The sequence below is a fragment of the Lissotriton helveticus genome, chromosome 9 (genome assembly GCF_964261635.1).
Source record: "Lissotriton helveticus chromosome 9, aLisHel1.1, whole genome shotgun sequence".
NCBI lineage: Eukaryota > Metazoa > Chordata > Amphibia > Caudata > Salamandridae > Lissotriton > Lissotriton helveticus.
Genome location: NC_136070.1, coordinates 1139186161 through 1139206920, shown reverse-complemented (window position 1 = coordinate 1139206920; position 20760 = coordinate 1139186161). Strand labels below are relative to the sequence as shown.

Sequence of the window (20760 nt, the reverse complement as noted above, 5' to 3'; positions counted from 1 at the left end):
TGCAGTATTCATCTACTGTAGTGCCAGGCTGGAGGAAGAAAACATCTTCTTCCCAAGTGATTCTAACCTTTTGGATTCCCTATCCGGAGCGGCGGAAGGGAACCCACCCTGGGAGGTAGAAGCCTGCACCACTAGGCTTTCAGGGGTGGGGTGCTGGCGGAGGAACTTTGGGTCGGCCAGAGCCGAGAAATGGCACCGTGCAAATGTACTATTTACAGGAACTCCTGTAATAGGCTTGGACCATGTGCCTAGGACATCAGTAAGTACCTCACTGAACAGCAGAAATGGTTCAGACGTGAAGCCCCCGGGCTGAAGCACCTTGGTCAGAAGATTAGTGGTAGCCTGCACAGAGGGCAACTCCAGTCCAAGGACCTCGGCTACCCTCTTCATCACCTTGGCATAAGATGCCCCCTCCTCCGTAACCACAGAGAAAGCATGCTAGTATCTGGAGCAGTGTCCAGTCCACTGGCCTCCCCAAGTTCCCCATACCAGTCCATCTGCTCTGTAGAAACATCCTGGTGTTCTAAAGGATCCATAGGCCCCTCCCAATCCTTTCCCATGCCTAAAACATTATCAAACTGTTCAGGGATAGGGATGGGGCTGGGATCGCCGGTGGGCACTGGCAGCCCCGAAGGCACTGACTTTGGGCAAGATGCCTGGGAAGGCCATGATGCTAAGACCCGTGCCGTCCCAGATCCGGAATCGGATCCCCCGTGGCCCTACCGGTGCTGTGGCCAGAGTTGATGTCATCAAATCTGATGGGGCCACTTCCAACCCTTTGCGGTCCTAGTGCTCACCAGAGGGGTCAGCCAGCTCAAACATGCAGCGCATGGCCTTGTAAAAAGCTTTAATTTGAGAGGGGTTGCTCTGGCTTCCAGAAAGGGAGGGAGGCGCGAAGTTGACCCTGTCTCAGGCTCTGCAGAACCATGCCTAGAGCGTCTGTGCTCCTTACCTTGTTCGTCGATGGTCTACAGTCGAGGCAAAGACGAAGTCTGCTTGGACTTCTTTTTTCTTATGCCTCTTCCCCGAGTGTCCCGATGACCCCGAGTTGGACAAAGTGGACTTGGAGATTCGTCAACAGTCTTGCGACTTTCTCTTCTTCGGACAAGACTGTGTCCTCCACAGAGTTTAGCTGGATGGTGTCGACTGCCAGGCCGCAAAGAGCTTCATAGCTGGCTCCCGCAAGGCATTCGGAGCCATAGCCTGACAGTCCGAGCAAGACTTTGAGTTGTGCTTGAGACACCAACGACAGACTAGATGGGAGTCACAATCTTAAAGTTGTTATCCATTGTACCACATTTAAGTACTTATTGCAGATGGTACCCATTCAAGAGTTTTACTTTACAAATTCAACATATGTTTAATTGATCAGGCCTATATTGTGCAACATATGCAAGCAAATTCATGCTAATAATGTTATATACACATCAAATATTTGTCAAAATATATATGACAGAACATCTACAAGGGACTGCTAAAAATGATGTCCGTGGTCCCATAACACAGCAGTCATCTTGTTCTTGTTGGCTCTTTATACTTATTGTCTAAGATGACAGTTACATTCACTCCTTTAATAGGCTATTGGTATATGTCACAATTGTCAGCCTCATAAAATCTATTTCAAATAAAATTCAAAAGTGAGTTGTGGAATAAATCACAAACTGTATGGGCTATTATTCATGCTCACTAATCCTTACAGAACATTTTATACAATTCAGGAATCCCGAAACATCAGCCTGCATCACAGGCCTTAATCTAGTTATACTGGCTACTAGTTATAAAGCGCGTAGACTTCAAGGCTTTGTGCATTGCCTTTAAAGCTCACCATGGTCCAGGTCCTGACTACTTGAAACAATGTGGTCTCCCCTAAATGTTGAGGATCTCATTGGGGCGGCAGAAGTTTTGTAGTCTGTACTGCTAAACTGTGGAACTCTCTCCTGCTTCAGTTAAAGAAGTGCGCTGGCCTTTTTCCTTTTAGGAAGGCTTTAAAAACTTGGGGCTTATTTACAGGCCCCTGCACCACCGGTGCATCACTTTTTAGGTTTTTAGCCCCTTGACTTTTTAATCAATAGTTGCATGACTCGATCTTTTAGGATCTTCAGTTTTAAATTTCTGTCTTAACTATTCTTTCCCTTCTGTTGCTAGGGGAGTCAAGATGCCCTGGGGCAAAAGCGCACTTTATAAAATACACTTTAATTTAATTTAATTTTCAATACAGTGGGCAGGATGGGTTACACTTTCATCTGTGGTTCATAGCCAACATGAACTCAGCTACCCATGAAGTGTTTAGTATTGGGTGAATATTGCACATAACACAAGCTTGCTTTACCTAGGGGGTTGTATGTTTGCTAGCAGTAAAGATGCTTCATATTATTCTGAGCTATTTCGCATTTACTTTCAAAGCTCTAATGGTGTACTCGTTTACAGAGCAATGTGCATAAAAGAAGTCTGGTGATGTCATCAATGATGTCATTTGAGGTGTCATCAGTGATGTCATAAATGTTAAAGAATATGATATGATGTGGTCCTAAGCAGTTACAGCTTAGCGTTACAGTTAGCACTCCTAACAATAATTGGTGTATTTCTGTTTTTTAATTTCAAACATTAATGTTGTCACTGACAAATTCACCTAACTGTAATGTTATTTTAACCTTTGTTTTATTAGATGGATCTTTAAGAGTTTTTTTTTTTTTAAAGAGATTTTTTTTCACACCTATCTATAACGTTACTTTAACCTTTGTTTATTACAGTGAATTTCTATTTTTCTTTTTTACGAATACAGATCTTTTTATCACATCTAACTATAACATTACTCTAACCTTGTTTATTTTAGTAAAGTTCTAGTTTTAGAAAAAAAGTAAATGAATTATTTTTTGAGTGTATGAATGGTAGAATAAATCCTGTGTGCGGACTTCATTATGAAAGGGAAAGGTTTCGTTTTGTAACATAACAGGAAAAGGTGCACAGTTTGCAAAATCTTTCGAAAAAATCATGTCTGCATAAAACATGGAGTAATACCACAATATGAAAGCAAGCATAGTAGGGTGTGGGCCTCTCTCCACTGAGACCTCTCTCTTGGATGGTAGATGTGCATAGTAGGGTGCAGGTAGGGACTGGCCTCTCCTATCAGACCCTTCTCTCAGGTGATGGGTATGCATAGTAGTACGTGGCGAGGGACTAGCCTCTCCGCTGAGAACTCTCTCTTGGATGATGGGTGTGCATAGTTGGGTTTAGGGAGGCACTGATCTCTCCTTTCAGATCTTCTCTCAGACAATAGGTGTGCATAGTAGTGTGTGGGGAGGGACTATCCACTACACTGGACCCATTCTTCGCTCACGGGTGTGCATAGTATGGTGCGGGGACGGACTGGCCTCTCTCTTCGGACCCCTCTCTTAGTTGATGGGTGTGTATTGTAGTATGCGGGGAGGCACTAGCCTCACCGCTGTGACCTCTCTGTTGGATAAGGGGTGTGCATACTAGGGTGCACAGAGGGACTGGCCTCTCCATACACACCCCTCTCTTAGATGACGGATGTGCGAAGAATGGTGTATGGAGGGAGTAGCTAGTCTCTCTTCTGAGACTCCTTTCTTGATTTATGGGTGTGCATAGTAGGGTGCATGGAAGGACTGACCTCTCCTTTCAGACCCCTCTCTCAGATAACAGGTGTGAAGTAGCAAGGTGCGGGAAGGTCTGGTCTCTACAATTACACCGTTCTCCTGAATAATGGGTGTGTGTAGTAGGATGTGTGGAGGGACTGGCCTCTCCACTGAGACCCCTCTCTTGGATGGTGGGTGTGCATAATAGTGTGTGTGAAGAGACTTAACTCTACTCACAACTCTTCCCAAGCCTATGTACATAAATACCAGAGTGTATTCAAAGATCACATACTACCTATTTTCCACAATCCCGTGAGAGTCTTGCAAGATCGTAACATTTAATAAAAAAAAGAATTAACCTCCTAATCATCACAGTACTTATGTCTTACACACTTTTCTCAATAACAAGGGCCACAATATGCATTTTTAATAGTAGTGTATTCTGATTTCACATACTCCTTTTAACTATTCACAATCCCGTGAGAGACCAGCAAGAGCGTAATAATTAAAAAAACTGTATAATTATATTCACAGTAGTTATGCCTTAGAGACCTCCACTCCAAATGTAGAGGGACAGCATGCGTTTCTCCTGCCTCCTTATAAAACTCTTTTACTTTCTTTCCACAACACCTACAGCATGAAGGCTCAAGGGAAAAACTGACCTCTTGACCAATAACAGGGCTCCATTTTTTAATTCTTGCTCTAGCTGGGCACTCAGGAGACTCTCGCGAACACAACTGCCAAAATATACAATTTGTTTTGCCCTTAATTTCTCAGAGATGCAGACCTACTTATAACTACCTAGTGGCGACTGCCACTAGGCGATATATATATATATATATATATATATATATATATATATATATATATATATATATATATTGTTCAGCCACATGTCCAAAATATTGTGGGTAAAAGCATCAGACATCTGTAAGTGACATCAATGGTAAACAAGTATTCTGACTGAGATCTTGCAGCTGCTCCACATGTCTAAGGCACACGATGTGCAGGTATTTAGCAAGAATATAATCTTGCAAAATAATATAACCACAGCAACTGGCTCAATGAGGGGGCATAAAGTTTGAAGCTCCAATCCTACGACGTGCAGAGAGTTGGGAACATGCATGAATCAGTAACCAAAACGTCACAAGGATCCTTATGCTCATGTACCAGTAGAGACATAGCAGTGGTCTACAAAACTTGTTTCAGTTGTGGACATGGATGTGATCAGAGGCATTCAATTTCGAGAGATACCGGCTCTAACCTTGGTAGAGATCTCATCACAGAAGAGACAGGAGAGTCGGAGGTCTCCACCTGATAGGTTCGTGAATTGCATTTTGTAGTACGAGTAGTACTTCTGTAGTACAATTTTACATACTACAAAAGGCAATTTAAGAATAGGCTCTGATAATTTTAGGCTGTCCTTGATAAACTCAGGGGAGAACAGACTCAGTGAGATACTTCTTAGAGTACCATCCACCATCCATTCAAACTAGAAATCTTGGTTCACAAATAGATTTTGTGCTCTCAGCTATGAGAAGGTATCTAAAACTATGCAAGCAACTGGAGCATTGAAAAAGACCCACTAAACTAAGCAGGTCAGGACAAAGAATACTTACATATGCGGATTGCAATACATATTATTGGGTGTATAATGAAATTATTATTATATGTAAACTTACTTGTTAAACCTCTCCATCTCCTGTACTAATACTGTGTTCATACTCTCTTCATATTTCACAGGATACTTTTCAAGTGCAGCTTCTATGTCAAAATCCTTTGGCAACTGTAAAAAAAAGTCATTTCATTACAGAGGTTGAGAAACAAGGTCCACATTTAATAACGAAAAGCACAGTTAGAGGGCGTGGCTTATTAAGGCAGTCACAGCCTACAAGAGCTCCCACCTGGCGGCCATACATCCACCGCCATCCTGTTCGCTACAGGCATGGTACTACTCATGGGGTAAGCAAACTGAATGCTAGAGATGAAAGAGATTGGCAGCCAGTGCTACACAGATGCCAATGTGACTCTCTTACCATCCTATACTAATCTAACGTGATCCTATATATATTCCCGAAGCTTACTGAAGACAAAGAAGCTCAGTCAGCTAGCCACTGTCTGCTGAGATCTGAGATAAGCACTCATCTGCAGACAGAAGACAGCAAGTGCAATTCCCACATAGGTGGTCTTCTGCAAGCTCTGTGTGGCCGCGACAGCATAGCAACGTGTCATGTATCATGATTTGTTCCCTGGTTTCTCATGCCCACAACTAGGGGGCCTACCTGTGTGACTTTCCTGTGTTCAAATAAGCTTCCGGAACACCTGATATATCAATTTACTGATTTTCAGCCTCTGGGACACTGTTCTGAAATTCCTATTCATTCCTGGCCCATGATGGGTTTTGCAGAAGCCAGTTTGCTTTTCTTGATAAAGACTCCAGTACCTAGAATTCCATGCTCACTGCTTCATCTCCACCCATGCAGAGGAACCCAAGGATGGGTGGCAGAATTCAGTACACCTGTGACTGGTAGGTGCTAGCCTGCTTATACTTGAGACACGTTATCATAGTGAGCTCTTTTAACCCTCAGTTTTCTTCAGTCCAGTAGTGGTCATTGTAGTAGTGTTCCTGTTTGACTGACCCTATGTTTTCAGTTGCTTAGTTAATGCTAATCCTTGTTCCTTGAACTAGGACTCTTCTACATGCCTTTTTGATTCCTGGTTCCTGAGCTAGTATTACTTTAGTGCATGCCTTGTTTTCATGAACTTTCTCTATTTTTATAGCATCCTTTTTTCTACTTGGTGGACTCAGCACTCATTTTTTAGACCAAAGTTTATTTTTGATCATGAGATTTTGACCCAGAGCATGAGACACAAAGGCAAAACAAAATTAAGGAGGAGAGGAAATGTAAGGAGTAAGGCAAAAGTAGGGATGGACACAACATGCAGAAGGGAGATAAAGAGACAGGAAGGTGAAAGTAGTGAAAGAAAGCAATATTATAAGGGGGAAGCAGCCTTGGGATTCGGCAACTCCTCATTTGGTTGAAAAATCTTAGAGCCCCCTACGCTATTTTTTCTGTACACAGCAAGCACTACATGCAAGCAAACAGGATCCTTTATTCACAAGTTATTTTGTTTTAAAATCAGAAGTAGAATCAGACCCTCTAACTTCCAATGGTACCCTTATTTCCTACTGTTGATCGACATTGGTTGGTTTAACCGATTATATTTACTCTTTTACAAAAATACTGAATTTCATTCGAACCTGATCCTCCATATCACACATGCTTACTGATGGTAATGTAGTTCAGCCAGCAAGCCACTGGCTGCTGAGAGGTGGGTCCATATTACAAACAGGGCACACTATTTATGTATCAACCCACCTTCAAATCGGTGAGCTGGGCACAAACAGGGACAGTACACCCCATTACTGAAAAGGCACTACCCCAGGTCAGACATGAACCCATAGCTGCCCTGGGGGCAGCACATTAGTAAAAGATGGAGTGGCTGCTTGCAGCAGCTGTTCGTTTTTCACTGAACTGACAGCAACTGCCTGCACTTCAAAGTGGGCACAGAGATCCATCTGAAGGTGTGTGCAGTGAGTGACTGCACTTGCCTGCAGGGATGTGTCTGTCCGTGTCCCCCCTAATAGGACCCCCATTTCACTCCTGCAGTCTGCTGCACTCTGGGGTGCAGTGACTCTGCCTCCTTTTTGTGGCGCACAGTCAGTTAGCTTACTGATGGCCTCTTTGCCTCTGCACTCGCATCCATAATATGGCACAGAGGTAAAGTGTTCCCCTAATTTGCAAGGGGCTATGCCTTTGTGGAAATGAGGGAATGCCACCATGGGTGGCTCTTCCATTTGATGCCCCACATGCACCAGACCTGAAAAATAAAATGGTAATACATTTAATTTATTACAGTTTACTTTTTCAGCAACCCGTCCTGAACTAAGTGTCAGGATGGGACTGGCCAGTGCTGCCGAGTGACAGCAGCATAGAGCTATGTGCTTCAAAATGTGCATGTCTCTTTGGCCGGCTGTCTTGGGCAGCCAGGTTAGAGAAAACGCAGGCCTCCAGTGCTCTTAGGAGGACTGGGAGAGACTGATCTATTCAATCCTGGCGCTGCTTTCATGCTGTGAAAGCAGCCCCAGGACTGGGTAGTGCAGTTTCCTGCATCTGGAGCTTCCGCGAGGAGGGAAGACACCCGAAGGAGGAGGACGTTGCGCTGCAAGATAAGTTAATTTTAAATATTTTTTTGTGCCTGTCATGCCCAGACAGGACCCTGGGGTCAAGGATGTGGGGAGGGGACACCGGACACCACATCCGGTCAAGAAGCAGGGGCGGGACATTCAGAAGGGAAGGGGACCAGAGGCAGGACGCAAGGAGAGTAGTGCCACCATGAGAAATAAACATACCTGAACGAAGCAATAGTCTTGTGTAATCCTTGGGGGGCCATCACGATACCACAACTGACGAAGGACAAAGAACACACGTGTGTGTCGCCTGCCTCGCAATTTCAAACCAGGAGCCCACCCTGGATCGCGTCGAGTGAGAAAAGAGGATCGCAGAGAAGCCAGGAGCCCACCCTGGTTCGCGCCACTGTGAAAAGCAACGATGCGGGAACCCACCCCGACCGCTGCAGATCAAGATCCTAAATGCCCGGTAAGTGCCGGGCGTGAGCGCGAGATTTGAAGAAATTTTGGCTCGCGAGAGTCTCGGCGGCCATTTTGAGGACAGGCAGAAAGAGCCAATCAGCGCGCGAGAATAACGAGCGGCCATCTTGAAACCAGGCAACGCTCTGATTGGTCCCGAAGTCTCGCGAGAGTCTCGGCGGCCATTTTGAAGTCAGGCGAAAGGACCAATAGGAAAGCGGAAAGGGCCTGCGGCCATCTTGGGACCAGGCAAAGTCGAAAAAGATTGAAAAAGTGCCGGGAAGAGCAACACAAGGGTGAAAAACAAGCCCAAACAAAAAGAAAACGACAGAAGAATGAAGGAAAGTGGGCAACAAAAAGAAAACAACAACAAGAAAGCATAAATAATACAGGACAGTACAAAAAAAAGGGCACAAAAAGATGCCAAAAAGAGACAATCAATAGAAGAAACAACACAAAGTCGGGTATAAATAGCGACAGAAAGAAGAAAGCACAAGGGTCACCCAGAACAGACAAAGAAGAAATGGCAGAGCCAAGGAGCGAAAGGCAGAGCGCCCAATATCGAGACCTCTCCCATTCAACCTCTCAGAGCCACAAGTGGGAATAAGATGGGAGCGATGGGTCAAGAGATATGAGAGGTGCATGGAGGCCACTGTTGTAATAGAGGCCAAGCAATTAGGTCTGTTCCTCAACCTAGTGGGCGATGAAGTAGATGACCTACTAGTGACCCTACCAGAAAATTAGATATCAACATACAAAGACCTAATAAAGTGCTTGACAAACAAATTTGATCCGCAAAGAAACATTGATTTCGAGCGCTACACTTTCACCATAGCATTCCAACACACACACGAGTTGCTAGATAATTTTGCGACGCGACTAAAGCAGCTAGTAACTCACTGCAAATTCGACAAATATGACAACGAACAAGCAATTCGCCTGCGCATCATTGAAGGGTGCCGTGACACAGAGTTCCGCACAAGGATTCTGAAGGAACCAACATTACTGGAGAATATCCTGTCACTAGCGAGGGCGGAAGCAAGAGCGGCAATACAAGCAAAGCAAATAGAGTGGGGAAAAGAACGACGAGTCGAACAGGCACACCGCATGACAGAGAACAGCCGCACCAGCAACTGGAAGAAGCGCCAAAATGAACAAGCGATAAGAAAGCAACCGGAATCAACATGCTACAGATGTGGACTTGAATTCCCACACAGAGGCGCGTGCCCAGCATTTGGCCAAACCTGCAGGAAATGCAACAGGAGCAACCACTTTGCCAGTGTATGCCAAGGGCTGCAGTTTAGAGGTGAAAGAGGATGACCGGGAAGACCGCGGATGATGACAAGCAGACATGTCAGACATGTCGAGACAGCAAACAGAAGTTCCTCGATAGAGTCGGGAGACAAAGGGGAAGAAGAAAAGGTAGAACGACTCTACCTCATGTCAGACACCGCTGCCATGTCCACAGATGAAGGCAAGACTGAAGAAAGCATCCGCCTCGTAGACAAAAGCACCATAAAGAAGACGGAGTCTGTGACCATAGACGTAGGACCACACAGAGCACGGTTTGTGCTCGACAGTGGCGCAACATGTAACATCATGTGTGCGTCGGAATATGAAAGGATGGAAGTGAAGCCAGCGCTGAAACCGTTGAAAGTTGAGGTGTTCACATGGGGGGTCAAAGAAGCCCGTGACCAACCTGGGAAAATTCACAGAGAACCTAATGTACAAAAGTCAAACGACAAAAGAAGAGATTCATGTGCTGAGAGGTGACATTCCAGCACCGTGCCTGTTAAGCAATGTCACAGCCCAAGTGATGGGCCTGCTCGAGATGACGTATAGCATGTCAGAAAAAAGAGCATCTTAAAGGAGTATCCCAAACTACTGCAGGGGCTGGGGAAGCTAAAGGGGCGACAAATAACGCTGCACATCGATGAACCAATAAAGCCGGTAGCTTAACACCACCGGCGAGTGCCAATACACCTGCAACCGCAAGTAGAAGAAGAGATTGAAGCGTTGCTCAAACAGGACATCATAGAACCAGCCGAAGGACCGACGCCCTGGGTGTCGCCAATAGTGGCCGTACCAAATAAAAACACGTCCAAAATTCGCTTCTGTGTTGACATGAGAGTACCGAACACAGCAATTGAACGGGAAAGACACCCTGGACCTCACCTCGATGATATGATCAGCTGCCTAACAGGCACAAGACGGTTCTCTAAACTAGACTTGTGCAAAGGATAACACCAGCTAGAGCTCGACCCTCAGTCCAGGTATATCACAACGTTCTCCACGCAACTGGGTCTGTTCCGCTATAAGCGTCTGAGTTTTGTGATATCATCCGCCGCCGAAATATTTCAAGAGACAATAAGACAATTAATAAGGCCAGTAAAGAATAGCCTGAACTACAGTGACGACATTCTGGTGTTCTGCAACTCGGATGAGGAGCATGACAAGGCACTGCGAGAAGTATGTTCCCAACTAGAGCAGGCAGGGCTCACGCTAAATGAAGACAAGTGTGAACTTTGGACAAATTTTTTCCAAAAAAGGAATGCGGCCAGCAAGGTGGACAAGTCAGCCAAGCGATGTTGCAGAAGTGAGGTCATTCCTTGGTCTTGCCAGTTATTGTGCAAGGTACATCAAAGACTTTGCCACAGTGAGCGCACCATTGCGAGAACTGACAAAACAAGGACAGAGTTTTGCATGGACAAAGGAATGCAGCAAAGCCTTTGAGGAGATCAGAGAAGCTGTGACCGCAGTAGACCACCTGGCGTACTTTGATCCGCTACTATGCACCGAATTGACAGTAGATGCCAGCCAGTGGGGCTGGGGGCAATACTGGAGCAACACAGACCAGGAAAGGACTCACCTGGCGTACTTTGATCCGCTGCTATGCACCAAATTGACAGTAGATGCCAGCCAGTGGGGCTGGGGGCAATACTGGCGCAACACAGACCAGGAAAGGACTCACCAAGATGTGTGGTGGCATACGGAAGCAAGAGCCTATCAGACGTTGAGCGAGCATACTCTCAACTGGAAAAAGAGAGTCTGGCAGTTGTGTGGGCCTGTGAACTTCATCACATGTTCATATATGGGAAACCATTCACAATAATAACAGACCACCAAGCGCTAATGAACAAGTTACTTACCTTCGGTAACGCTTTTTCTGGTAGATACAGTATCTGCCTGTGGATTCCTCACCTTGTGAATATTCCCCTGCATCAGCAGCTTCCGGAAATTCTTTTTGTAGCTTCGCGCCGACGTGGACCATCGTCACAGAGGCACGGCATCGCGCGCGACTCCGCTGACGTCACCGACCCCATATCAGGCCCACGCCGGCGTGATGACATCAGTTCCGCCCTTTTTTCCGTACCTTCGAGGCACACAGACGGACCAATGGCAGTAGAATAATACATTGTATACACAGTACACAATGTCCAGATAACACACATAGTGCGAAAACAATAAGGGAAAGCAAAATGTAATAAACATTTCCTTTGACAATAAACATATATAAATATATCCAATAAACATGGTATACAAGAATGGACAACGGGGAGGCGGGTGGGTCAGTGAGGAATCCACAAGGAGATACTGTATCTACCAGAAAAAGCGTAACTTGTTCTTCTGATAGATACATCTGCCAGTGGATTCCTCACCTTGTGAATAGATTCCCAAAGCAGTCCCCACTCCCGGAGGAGGGTGTCCACTCTTCTATACCAAGAAATCTTGGAGGACAGAACGCGCAAATTGGCCGTCCCTCCTCACCTCGGTATCCAAGCAGTAATGCTTCGCGAAAGTGTGGAGGGAGGCCCAAGTTGCGGCTCCGCAAATGTCCTCTACGGGCACACCTCTAGAAAGAGCAGATGTTGCAGACTTAGCTCTAGTGGAATGAGCCCTTATACCCTCTGGAGGTTCCTTACCCGCCAGGGAGTAGCTGATCTTGATGCATAAAATTATCCATCTTGAGAGCGTGCGCTTGTGCACAGATCTTCCTTGCCTCCAGCCAGCAAATCCAACGAACAGCTGGTCATCCAACCTGAACTCCCTTGTCCTGTCCAGGTAGAAGCTCACCGCCCTCTTAGGGTCCAAGAGATGAAGCCGCTCCTCCTCCTTGGAAGGGTGAGGGGGAGGATAAAAGGTAGGGAGGGTAACGGATTGCCCCAGGTGGAAAGGAGTTACCACCTTCGGCAGAAAAGCAGCCCTGGTCCTAAGAACCATTCGATCAGCATGAATGTATAAAAACGGGGGCTTTGAACTAAGAGCTTGAAGTTCACTTACCCTCCTAGCCGAGGTAATTGCTACGAGGAAGACTGTCTTGAAAGACAAAAGTCTCAATGAAAGGGGGCAAAAGGTGAACCCATCAAGAATGTAAGAACAAGGTTCAAGTCCCATTGAGGTACAATAAAAGGAGTAGGAGGAAATTTATTGGTAAGTCCCCTGATGAATCGTAAAACAATAGGTGACTTAAACAAAGAGGGCTGGTCAGGCAAACAAAGGAAAGCCGATAAGGCCGACAAATCACCCTTAATAGTTGCCACCGCAAAACCCTTCTGGGCCAAGGAAAGAGTAAATTGAAGAATATTGGACAAACAAACCCTTAAAGGGTCAATGGACTTCTCCCCACACCAAGCAACGAACTTTGACCATCTATAGGAATAAATGGACTTAGTGGAGTCACGCCTGGCTGACAAGATGACATCCACCACATCGTGTGGGAGAGAAAAGGAACTCAGGTTGCCCCGTTCAATCTCCAGGCATGAAGGTGTAAGGTCTGGAGGTGGGGGTGTAGAACCTGCCCCTCCATCTGGGAGAGGAGATCTGCCCTGTGAGGGAGACGGAGCGGCGGGTGAGAGGAGAGGTGGAGAAGGTCCGAGTACCACACCCTTCTTGGCCAATCCGGGGCGATCAATATAACTTGGGCCCGGTCTCAGAACCCGAGGAATCAAGGGTATGGGAGGAAACGCGAAAAGGAGTTGCGAGTCCCAACTCAACTGAAACGCATCCCCCAAGGCTCCCTGCATCGTAAACTGGAGGCTGCAGAATGACGAGCAGTGAGCATTCTCGCGAGTGGCGAACAGGTCCACCCGAGGAGTTCCCCACGTCCGAAAGACGTGACGATCTACCTCTGGATGAAGCCTCCACTCGTGGTCGGCAGAGAACTGCCGACTGAGACTGTCTGAACGAACGTTCAGAACTCCGGCCAGATGATTTGCCATCAGACAAATCTGATGGTCCTGCACCCAGGACCAGAGACGCAGAGCCTCTCTGCAGAGACACTCCTCCCTGCTTGTTGACATACCACATCGCGGTCGTGTTGTCCGTCAGGACCTGAACTGATCGCCCGCTAAGGGAAGGGAGGAAGGCCTTGAGCGCCAGATGTATCGTCCATAATTCCAGTAGGTTGATGTGAAGCAACCTTTCCTCTGGAGACCAAAGACCCTTGACCTCCAGGTCCCCCAGATGAGCATCCCACCCTAGAGTGTATGCAACCGTTATCACCGTGACCACCGATGGAAGAAGTTGAAAAGGCTTTCCTTGTGACAGGTTGCCTTCCACGCTCCACCAAGACAGATCCGCTGCAGTTTCTCTGGAGATCCTCACTGACTCCCTGAGATCTCCGTTGTGCTGATACCACTGCCTGCGGAGGCACCACTGGAGTGCCCTCATGTGCCAGCGTGCATGGTTGACCAACAGAATGCAAGTAGCCATCAGACCGAGCAGACGTAGGACCTTCAGGACTGGAACAACCGCTACATTGTAGAATAAAGGAATCATTTCCTGTATGTCGCGAATCCTTTGAGGAGGAGGGAATGCACGGCATACAGAAGTATCCAGTACCGCACCTATGAACAGGTTGCGCTGGGAGGGCACCAGGTGAGATTTGGGTAAATTTATCGAAAAACCCAACCTGTGCAACAACTGAGTTGTCTCCTGCAGGTGATTGAGCACCTTCCCCGGCAACTCTGCTTTGATCAGCCAGTCATCCAGATACGGGAATACAGGTATCCCCGACCTCCTGAGATGTGCTGCCACCACCGCCATCACCTTGGTGAAGACTCGAGGCGCAGTAGTAAGACCAAACGGAAGGACCATAAACTGGTAGTGTTGCGACCCAACCGTAAAACGGAGATACTTCCTGTGCGACTTCAGGATGGGAATATGAAAATACGCATCCTGCAAGTCGATCGACACCATCCAGTCTTCTTCCAGCAGCGCTTGAAGAACCTGTGCAAGAGTGAGCATCTTTAACTTTTCCTGTTTCAGGTAAAGGTTTAAGATCCTGAGATCCAGGATTGGCCGAAGCCTGCCATCCTTCTTGGGGATCAGAAAATACCGGGAGTAGCATCCCTGACCCCCTTTCCTGCTCCGGAACCACCTCTTTTGCACCTTTTCTGAACAGTGCCAGGACTTCTTCCTGCAGGAGAAGCAGGTGGTCCTCCGAACAAAAACCCTGGCAAGGAGGGTAATTTGGGGGAAACTCCCGAAAGAGAAGAGCATACCCATTCCCCACGAGATTGAGAACCCAAAGATCCGTTGTAATCAATTCCCAATCTCGTAGGAAATGGGTAAGCCAACCCCACACTGGACCCACATGATCCGGAATGGCGGATCTAGGGCTGCTTTGCTGCGTTGGCAGGGGGCTGGGACGGGGAAGAGGAGGAAGAGGAGGAAGCTTGATGGCCTCGAGAACGGGCTCTTTGCTTGCCCCTATAAAACCTGGACAGCGTGTTTTGCTGCTGCTGTGGCTGCTGCTGCGTTGTCTTATAGGATCGAAAAGAAGATCTGCTAAATCCTCTAGAACCTCCCCCAAAAGTGCCCCTGGTCTGAAGGCCCAACGACTTAGCCGTCGCCCTGCTGTCTTTAAAGCGTTCAAAAGCAGCGTCTGCCTTCTTGCCAAATAAACCAGACCCGTCGAATGGGAGATCCATCAATGTAGACTGGACATCTGTCGAAAATTCACTCGATTTCAGCCACGCAGCTCTCCTCGTTGCCACAGAAGAGCCCAAGACCCTAGCCACAGAGTCCGCCGTGTCCAATCCACTCTGAATCACCTGCCTTGCTGCAGCCTGAGTGTCAGAGATTACCTCCTGAAAGTCTTTTCTATCCTCCTCCGGTAACTTGGGCACCATGTGTTTTACAGTGTCCATCAGGGCGTGGATATAACGCCCTATCAGGCAGGTCGCATTTGTGGACTTCAGCGCCATACTGGTGGAGGCGAAAACCTTTTTATCAGCCTGATCCTGCTTTCTCGACTCTTTTTCTGCTGGAACCTGAGGAAAAGCTCCCTTTGATCTTTTGGAACAGGCCGCCTGCACCACCAAACTCTCAGGCAGAGGGTGAGTGGATAAAAATTCTGGGTCATCAGGAGCAGCTCTGTACCTCCTGGCAACAGTCCTAGACACAGCAGGAGCTGATACAGGTTTCTTCCAAACCTCTAAAATTGGATCTTTGAGGGCATCATTAAAAGGCAACAATGGTTCAGTCACTGAAGATGGAGAGTGAAGGACCTCTGCGAGAAGATTTGACTTAAACTCAGCAGTAGGTAAAGCAATGTTCAATAAACTTGCAGCCTTCTTTATTACGACATGGTAAGGAGCCACATCTTTAGAGGGTTCATCCGGTACTGAAACTAAATCCCACTCAGGGGACAGTTCACCCTCCTCCAAATACTCCTTACGATACCTCTCTTCCTCCATCAGCCTCTGGGCTTCACGCATCGACCTGCGCTTCACATTCGAAGCCGTCGGATCCACTGTCGGCTCCGTCGAAGCCGGTGCCGGCGCCGATCCCGACGCCGGACGAGGAAGAATCCCACGATGTCGCTCAGGGTTCGGCATCAGGGTTGATGGAATCGGCGTCGAAGGATTCGGCGTCGATGACTTCAGAGTCGAAGGCCTTGCCGGCGTCGGAAAATGCCAGTGCGGCGCCAGAGCCGGCATAAAGGGCATAAAGGGCGCAGGAGCATAGGTTTGGGGAACACCCAGACCAAACGCCATCGGACCCGGGGGACCAACACGAGCCCAAGAGGGGTACATAGCCCTGGAATATATACCAAACATCGCATTAAGGAAATGCGTTGGATCCTGACCTGGAGCGGGGAAGGCTGGGTACGAACCCCCAGGCTGCTCTTGAGGGCGTGGAGTCGATACGACGTCGACTTCCTCTTCAGGCTGGTGCACCGGAGTCGACAGACCTTCGGGCAACGGAGCCTCTCCCTCTCCAACCATTTCCCCCTCACCTTCATCCTCCCGATCCGGAGGATGGAATGGAACCGGAGATGGATTCGCCGTCTGCCTCGGAGAACCTGGCGAATTCGCATGCGACGCCTCACCCCCGGCGTCCTGATCTTCCGAAGCCGAAGATACCACCACCTTCTCAACCAGCTTCACCTGTGACTTCGGTTTAGAACCCGAGTCCTTCCTCGAGCGAAGTCGGGATTCATCGGACCTCTTCTTATGCTTTTTTTTAGATGATCTCGAAGCATGGGCTGAGGACGAGTCCAAACGCGACCTCGAACGAGATCTTGACCTCGAGCGTCGAGTCCGCGACCTCGATTTTTTCTTCTCCTTACTTCCTTTAAGCTTCGCCACAGGAAGCTTAGTTTCTCTCTCCCGGAGGGCCTTAGGTGTCATCTTCCTACAAGGCTGGCAGTCTTCGACGTCGTGCTCGGAGCTCAAACACCATAAGCAGCATTCATGTGGATCCATTAAGCAGCATTCATGTGGATCCGTAATGGACATGGTTTTGCCGCATTCACCACAGGCTTTAAATCCGGTCTTCTCAAAGACATGTTGACAGAGAAGACAATGAAACACGAACAATACAAGGTAACAAAGTTGCTGCAAAAGCTACGGACGATCCCTAGAAAACCGTTAGCGGCGACGATGCGGAAAAAAGGGAACTAATGTCATCACGCCGGCGTGGGCCTGATATGGGGTCGGTGACGTCAGCGGAGTCGCGCGCGATGCCGTGCCTCTGTGACGTCGGTCCACGTCGGCGCGAAGCTACAAAAAGAATTTACGGAAGCTGCTGACGCAGGGGGACATTCACAAGGTGAGGAATCCACTGGCAGATGTATGTATCAGAAAACAATCTATGGAAATCCCAACGCAAAAATACCACCCCGGATAGAGAGGTGGGGAATAAGACTAATGGATTACAATTTCAAAATAATACACAAGCCTGGAAAGGAACACAACCCGGCTGACTACATGTCAAGACATCCTTTGCCACATGCAATTGAGGCAACGACGATGGCGGAGGAATACCTGAACTTCATACTGAAGCACAACACGCCGGCCTCAATAACGATGGCAGAGCTGGAATACGAGACAAAGCGAGACTCCACCATGCAAGCGATACAGAAAGTGACAAGACAGCAAAGGTGGAGACACATCAACAACAACAGCATCCTGGATGAAGGAGTAATAAAGGACGAACTGTTGGCATTCAAGAAGATCCATGAAGAGCTCTCAGAGACCGAAAATGGCATCATGATGAGAGGAACAAGAATAGTGATGCCCCGAACGCTGAGGAAACAGACAATAGAACTGGCGCACGAGTCACACCGAGGGATGGTCGCAACCAAGAAAATGCTACGAGAAAAAGTGTGGTTCCCTGTGCTGGACAGCATGGTCGAGGCGACTGTCATGCGTTGCCACGTCTGCCAAGTGACGGGGCCGCCGCCCAAGTCGGAGCCGCTACAGATGTCTGAACTACCGAAAGCGGTGTGGACCGAACTGGCGGCAGATTTCTATGGACCGCTGGAGACGGCAAATTACCTGCTGGTAATAATAGATGAGTTCTCCCGTTTTCCAATTGTCAGGCAAGTAGCGTCAACGTCAGCAAATGCAACACTGCCAGTCATGGATGATGTGTTTGTAGCATTGGGGCTCACCCCAAACGCTAAAGACTGACAATGGGCCGCCATTCTCAGGAGAAGAGTTCCGAAAGTTCATGGAATACCTAGGAATACGCCATCGGAAAATAACGCCTCTGTGGCCACAAGCGAATGGGATGGTGGAAAGGTTCATGGGGACCATAAAGAAGGCGGTACAGAGAGCGAAGATAACGCAAATATCGATAGGACAAGCACAATGTCAGATACTGAGGGACTACAGGAACACCCCTCACAGCTCCACAGGCTGGTGCCCGGCCGAGCTCGTGCTGGGACGCTCGAGCAGGACCCGGTTACCGCAGATGGAAGCAACGACGAGTGTAGAGCGAAGCAACATAGCTGCCAAAGACGAAGAGGCAAAAGCATAAATGAAGGCATACGCAGATGAAAGGAGGCACGCCACCAAAGCAAAACTAAAAGAAGGGGACACAGTGGTAGTGCGGCAACGACAGCAGAGGAAATCGGACAGTGCGTTCTCGAAGGACTCGCTGACCGTGACGGAGGTGAAAGGACCCATGACAACAGTGTCAGCAGGGCGGTATCACATCACAAGGAACAGCTCGCACTTCAAAGAGTTGAGAATGAAGGAAGAAGAACAGCCGGGTTAGCGCCGGAGGCAATCAAGGAGGAAGGAAATGTACAGGTGGACGACAGAATCAAGACCGAGAAGAACATGCTATAAACCACAGAGACTGATTGAAGAGATGTAATGTGACGAGGGTCTGTGCGGGGAGATATATATATGTCTCTCTCTCTCTCTCTCTCTCTCTCTCTCTCTTCTCTCTTCTCTCTTTCTCTCTCTCTCTCTCTCTCTCTCTCTCCCTCTCCCTCTCCCTCTCTCCCTCTCTCCCTCTCTCCCTCTCTCCCTCCCTCCCTCCCTCCTCTAGTGACCACAGGGCGCGTCATGGAAAATGTTTGTTTAGAACAAAGGTGGAGATGTCATGCCCAGACAGCGGGCACTACTAGGACCCTGGGGTCAAGGATGGGGGGAGGGACCACTGGACACCACATCCGGTCAAGGGATATTCAGAAGGGAAGGGGACCAGAGGCAGGATGCAAGGCGAGCAGTGCCACCATGAGAAATAAACATACCTGAACGAAGCAATAGTCTTGTGTAATCTGTGGGGGGCCATCACGATACCACAGTGCCCACCACCCTCGATACAAGCCAGCCACCACGGAATGCCCCTCTAGGGTAGCGCTGGTGCAATATGTGCTCAGGCACAAAGATGTTTCATGTAAACATCTTTTGACCAAAGAGCTATGAAAAAACCAGATGGTCTTTACTATTATTTGGGGATTCTTCAGAAATTGATGGGCAAAAGGAAATATGATTTAAAATGGACGTGACAAGTGAACCTGAACTATGGGCTCTCTGCTGAATACACTGATAACAAAAGTACCACCGAAAAATAGCAAGTGAGTTGTCTATGCAAGGATCCTTTCCAATAAAAGTAGAAAAACTTGATATTTTTGACACTCGAAATGTAATGTAATATTCAATTACGTTGACCTTGCCCAAATATGCTTTTCTGCTTACCTTACTGAGGATATCTTTTGCGATGTCAGACAAAGTGGTATCACTGCCCGCGGAAGCGCTGCCTGTTCGAGCTCCACCTTGTGTTAGCAGCAAAGATTCAAAAACAATTTTGGTCTGCTGAAGGTCCTTTGAAATGTCCACGTTTTCATGTAACCCGAACACCTCTGGGTGCTGAGCAGCTGGAAGTACCTGAGAACAGAAAGCAGAGAAATAAATAGATAGGGTACAAAAATTCTCTGCCTAGCTCGTGCTCTACAACTTGTCCATATAAGCGACCCAGCTGGGCTGCGAGCGGCATGAAGCAGGGTTACGAACTGATGATACAGAAGTCGCAAGTCATATTTTAAGCTTTTCTAGCCCCTTACCCTTCTTCAAAATACACTACAAGAAGGCTACTTTAAAGACAAGTGATGGACAGCTCATGGTGAATTTTGGTAACCCATTTTTTGCCACTATTGAACAACTTAAAGCCCAAACACATTTAGTCTCAAAGTGTCACTGGCCCCACACTTCAACTTCAGCCAGGTGCGTTGTGAACTAGGTTCTGGCTATTGGCCTCAGCTCACTCCAATCACAGGGGTTTTCAATAAAATATCAGTAAAGTTGTATAGTATATCTTTATAGCAGCTAATGAATCTAAGCCTCTTCTTCTGCAGTCAATGTGTGAACGGATGAAGGATTCCAAAGAGATTTGTGACACATTTTAATTCAGTGGTGCATTTTGGAGCGGATACTCCTAAATATATGGGCAGAATAATGCAACAAGCATTTGCAATGCAATAGGTCTCGCAGCATTCAAGTTTGAGTTATTGGCATTGTATATGACAATGTGTTGCATGAATTCTTTTCCAAACTCTGTATTGGCTGGTGGTGTTTGTGCCCGGTGAAAGCGTGCACTGACGGATGGTGGTGTTTGTGCCCGGTGAAAGCGTGCACGAACAACTTATGGCGTCTGTGCCTGGTGAAAGTGTGCACTGACGGCTGGTGGTGTTTGTGCCTGGTGAAAGGGTGCACTGGTGGCTGGTGGTGTTTGTGCCCGGTGAAAGCGTGCACTGACGGCTGTTGGTGTTTG

The 20760-nt window shown here is 47.6% G+C and overlaps 1 protein-coding gene across 1 annotated transcript in view; it reads right to left on the bottom strand.

Moving 5' to 3' along the window:
* The window catches only part of DNAH12 (dynein axonemal heavy chain 12), a 1534490-nt gene that overhangs the window by 138652 nt on the left and 1375078 nt on the right, over positions 1-20760 (bottom strand). The window contains exons 68-69 of the mRNA XM_078661571.1: positions 19689-19877; positions 5279-5382 (exon numbers count right to left, since the gene is read on the bottom strand). Coding sequence (XP_078517697.1) covers positions 5279-5382; positions 19689-19877 — 293 coding nt within the window. The remainder of the gene's footprint in view (positions 1-5278; positions 5383-19688; positions 19878-20760) is intronic.